Here is a 4,757-nt window from a genome sequence, read left to right on the forward strand (position 1 = left end):
CACCACTGGTCCTAAAGGGATTATCTGCCCTGGATTCCCTGTGTTTCCAGTTCCTATCTGTACCAGTGTACATCCTCTGGTCTAGCTGGGTTTGTAAGGTAGAATTGGGATCATGATAGTGTGTGTGTGTGTGTGTGTGTGTGTGTAGGAATGGGAGGGGGAGGAAGCATTTAAGAACTAGAGGAAAGTTCTATGTTTCATCGTTGCTACACTGCATCCTGACTAGCTCGTCTCCTCCCGGCAACCCTTCTGTAAGGGAATGTCCAGTTGCCTACAGATGGGCCTTGGGTCCCCACTCTGTACTCACCCTCATTCACAATGATACTTTTTTTGTTCTTTGATGCCTGATACCTGATCCCTTCAACACCTCGTGATCACACAGGCTGGTGGGCTTCTTCCATGTGGGCTTTGTTGCTTCTCAGCTTGATGGCCACTTGTATACCTCCAAGCCTTTAAGACCCCAAACGCTGTATCTTTTGATAGCCAGGCACCATCAGCTTTCTTCACCACATTTGCTTATGCACCCATTTGTCTTCAGCAATCATATCGGGATAGAATTCCTTTTTAGAAGGAATTTTTAATCCAAACAACTCCAAAACTGAAGAGGCTAAGGCCAATCATGAAATCATTTCATACAAATGGAATTTGAAGTACTGCAGAATGAAGCAGTCTACTTGTCAAAACAAATTATCAGGCAGCCTTGGGATATTACAAGAACTATAACAGCATAGCTAGGCACGTTATAGCAAGAACACTGATAACTGTGAAGTTTCTATACTTTTCCTTGTTTCCATGAAAGAAAACACACTGTTTTGTCCAAAAACTGACTTCAAGCCTCGTTTTATATTTTCTTGTTGCCTGCTGCTCTGAAGCCCCAGGTGAAAAATAAGATTTCTCGTTTTAATAAAACCCAGCCACCAACTTCCACTGTCACAATTACCTTTAATGCTTCTACTTCATATTTTAATCTTTGGTTATCCGCTTGCAAGTCTCTGTTCCTTTGTTCAGCTTGAACTAACTGTGCCTCCAACTCGGCTTCTAATTCTCTGCTTCCTTCCTGGAATTCAACTAGCTCATCCCGAGCTTCCTGGAAGCTAGTCAGAAACAAATGGGAAAGCAGAGTTAGAGCATGAACCCAAGGACCACCTTGAGGTGAGTGCATACCACTCCAGTCGCCTGGGGCTGGATGCGAATGCTACTATCACCAAAACCAGACCCTGTCGTCGAGGCAGGTCCAATCCAAGGCGACCCTATACGCCAGGGTAGAAAAGCCCAGAGTTCTCAAGGCTGTAAATCTTCCCAAAAGCATCGACTGCCCACCTTTGGGCAGGGGTGGGTCGGTTCAAACCATCAACCTCGCAGCGGTCAAGGCTTACCCACTGGGCACCGGGGCCCTTTAAGGTGAAGAGAGACCCTACTAAGCAGCAGCAGACACTTCTTACTCTCCACTGACGCTGGGCTGCATGGAAATGAGTTGCAAGCCCCCCAGTGACAATAGTCAGAAAAACTGAAACTGCATGAGGATGGGAATCACTCACTTCTTTCTCCATAGAATGGAGTGGTATCCATGTACTCCGAAAAGAAGCCCATTCTTAATTACCACACCAAAACTGGTTAGACACGTAGATAATCCATATACCATTTATACTCGTGTATACGAAGCCCATTATTACTATACCAAAACTGGTTAGATATTTAGACAACCATATTTCAATATACCGTATATACTGGTGTATAAGAAACCCATTAATAATTACTACACCAAAACTGGCTAGATATTTAGATAACCATATTTCAATATACCATATATACTTGTGTATAAGCACATTTTTAATGTCACTTTGTTGTAAAATTAGGTGCCTCGGCTGATATTTGGGTCAGCTTATAGTAGAGTACATACAGTAACTAGCTTCCTTTAGAATTCGATGATTTAATCCGTGAAAACATTGTTCTGAGAAGGGGTCGGTGAACACAGCACAAACACGTTTACAACCGCCCTCGGTGTCCACGTGCACGACAAAGTGGCTTCGGGGATTCCCAGGAAAACTAAGAAGAGGCTCGATGAGGGGCTGTAAAGAGAACTGTGCTGCGCTTCGTGAGCTCTGTTCACGACACTATTTCAGAAAGACTCCATTACGCCATGTCTTGCCACTTAAAAGGTTACTAGCTAAAAGTTTTCCCAACTCAGCAAAATAATTTAAGTTTTCTAACTTGCTCCACTCTCCCATTACCCTTTTTTCCCTCCTACCAGGCTTGGTTGCTTCAGACACTGCTAACACTTGCCTACAGGGACTAGTCTCTTAGATGGATTCTAGCTCGCTAGCATCTCCAAGTGGCCAAAGTGACGAGGGTCAATCCATGCTCACTAGCAGGTCAAAGATGGCCGAGTCTGGTAATAAGCATAAAAGAAATGACAAATGACCCTACATTTTCTTACTGTTCTAATAATTTGAATAACACAAAGATTGGTGGCATTTTTATGCTATTGAAACACAAGCAATGTGATGACTGTTTTTAGAAGCCTGACTCCTAATCTGAAACTCTAAATTTAGCCATATATATTTTTTTAAAACACAAGCTAGACGTGATGTATTCTAAATGCCCTCCCCTATTTTCACTCTGCTGGTCAACATTACCTTTGTTTATACTTCAAGGAAAGTTCCTTCCAATAAGCCGTTTCCTCCTTTACACTTGAAAAATCTGGTATAGCTTCACCATCCATGATCAAGAAAGCCTATAAGATATAAAGCACAGGCTGCTATAAATTAGAGAACCTAAGAAGGTACGTAAGAAGAGTGTGACATCGGAGGTGACTCCACTCTGCAGCCCTTTGGAGAGAGTGACACATGAAAACTTCCGGGAGTGGTTAATGCAAAGAAATGTGCCAACACTGCACTCCATTGTCCCACTGAGAGCACCGATACTGTGGATGTGGCACGAGGGGAGAGAAGATCAAGGCCCTTGGGCTGTGGACCTGCGCTCTGGGTGAAGAGGCCCCACAGCAGCCCCTGCACCCCGGAGGCCCGCAGTCTGCTTCACGGTCAACACGGCATTCCCAGAACAGCTGCTGCTGCCCGCCCTCATCTGGTGGACAACTGCTTCAAAAGGCGCCCTTGGGACGTTTTATGCCAGGGGCCCTCCTAGGAGACCAGGCACCGCATTCCCAATCACTGACCACGGTGAAAGCTCGGGGAGCGGGACGCGGCGGGACTGGCTTGTTTCTCTTCCCGCTCCGGGTCTGAGCAGTTCTCCACCTTTGGCAGAAGAGTCTCACCACGTTTCTGCCACTCTCCGTCCATGGGAAAGAGCTGCTGAGTTTTTCTACTTTAGCAGGTTTCCACCTTTTACTGTATTTCTAAACACCTCCTGTTAATTATCTTTTAAACTCAAAGCTTCCTCCAAAAGTCCATTAACCCTCAACCTCAATGTTCTCTTTGTTTTAGTTTGTCTCCCAAGATCACAAGAGAAAAGACGCTTTTGGTAAAGGATATGATAATACAACCAAGGACTGTGTGTGGTTCTGTGAGGTGTGTGACGGGGAATGGAGAAGTGGTCAAGGATTTTTGTCTTGCTTGTCCACAATCAATGTTCATGGAACAGCAGTTAAGAGCGCAAAAGACAAGTCGCATTAGGTAAATCTGCTACACGGGACCTCTTTAAAGCACTGAAAAGCAAGTAGGGCGACTAAGGCGGGCCTGACACAAGCCATGGTAAACAATGTAAACAATGTCACTGAACAAGATGTGTAGAAATTGTTCAATGAGAATGGAATTTGTTGTGTGTACACTTTCACCAAAAACCAAACAAAATAGTATTTTTCTTCCAAAAGAAAAGCCCAGCTTTAAAAGTAAATATGAATTAACTTGGAGCTGTAGAGAAATTGGAGTTCACCTCGTACATTCATGAATTCAGGTTTAGTAAAAGCTCATTTAAAAAAAGAAAAAAAACTCAGAGCTAAGAATAAATATAGACTTTCAATTTCAGAGTGGGTATAACAAAGAGGCACGAGAGGCTTTAAATTGAATAAAATTAAAATAGAACTTCATACACAATGGCAGATTTCCTTATTCATCTTCTTCCGTCTGCCATTCTGTTACCACCTTGGCCTTTGTTAGTCAATGTCCCAAATGCCTGGATTTGCACATCATCCTGATGAACCCAGATGAAACAGAATCACAGGAGACATGAGAGAAGCACTGGGGCACAGCAACAATTCCTGTGTCCTCTGAATGCTCTAGATAAGGACTTTCCCCCAAATGTCCCTAAAACAAAAAAAACAAAAACCAAACTCACTGCCATCCAGTCAATGCCAACTCTGAGCAACCCTTCTGGGCAAGGTAGAACTGCCACAGTGTTTCCAAAACTCTTATAAGAGCCGGAAGCCCCGTCTTTCTCCTGTGGAGCTGCTGGTGGTTTCGAACTGATGATCTTGCCATTAGCAGCCCAACACGTAACCACAACGCCACCAGAGCCCCTTAAACTATTTTAATTCTATTTGAAACCTGTAAATCTAAAAACATAAAGAAGTTGATTAGATGCCCACTGGCATTAGTCCGTCCAACTTTGGATACGCTACTACTTGAGCAACTATAGATCTATGTGCAACTCACCTACGAAGTATTTCTTCACAACCCCAATAAATAACGATTTTGCAAAAACTATTGTGTTTTTTTTTAAACATTTTATTAGGGGCTCATACAACTGTTATCGCAATCCATACACACATCAATTGTGTAAAGCGCATTTGTACATCATTC

The 4,757-nt window shown here is 43.4% G+C and overlaps 1 protein-coding gene across 2 annotated transcripts in view; it reads right to left on the reverse strand.

The window, feature by feature from the left end:
* NDEL1 (nudE neurodevelopment protein 1 like 1) overlaps nucleotides 1-2,728 on the reverse strand; it is a 21,645-nt gene extending 18,917 nt beyond the window's left edge. The window contains exons 1-2 of one of the 2 annotated variants that reach the window (XM_004712937.2): nucleotides 2,637-2,728; nucleotides 941-1,094 (exon numbers count right to left, since the gene is read on the reverse strand). In XM_004712937.2, the coding sequence (XP_004712994.1) occupies nucleotides 941-1,094; nucleotides 2,637-2,722 (240 nt within the window). In that variant the 5' untranslated portion in view covers nucleotides 2,723-2,728. The remainder of the gene's footprint in view (nucleotides 1-940; nucleotides 1,095-2,636) is intronic. The other variant, XM_045293442.1, reaches the window with a different exon arrangement.
* Nucleotides 2,729-4,757: the final 2,029 nt, after the last annotated feature.

The sequence above is a fragment of the Echinops telfairi genome, unplaced genomic scaffold (genome assembly GCF_000313985.2).
Source record: "Echinops telfairi isolate 266 unplaced genomic scaffold, ASM31398v2 ScPeMD7_2010;HRSCAF=2546, whole genome shotgun sequence".
Taxonomy (NCBI): domain Eukaryota; kingdom Metazoa; phylum Chordata; class Mammalia; order Afrosoricida; family Tenrecidae; genus Echinops; species Echinops telfairi.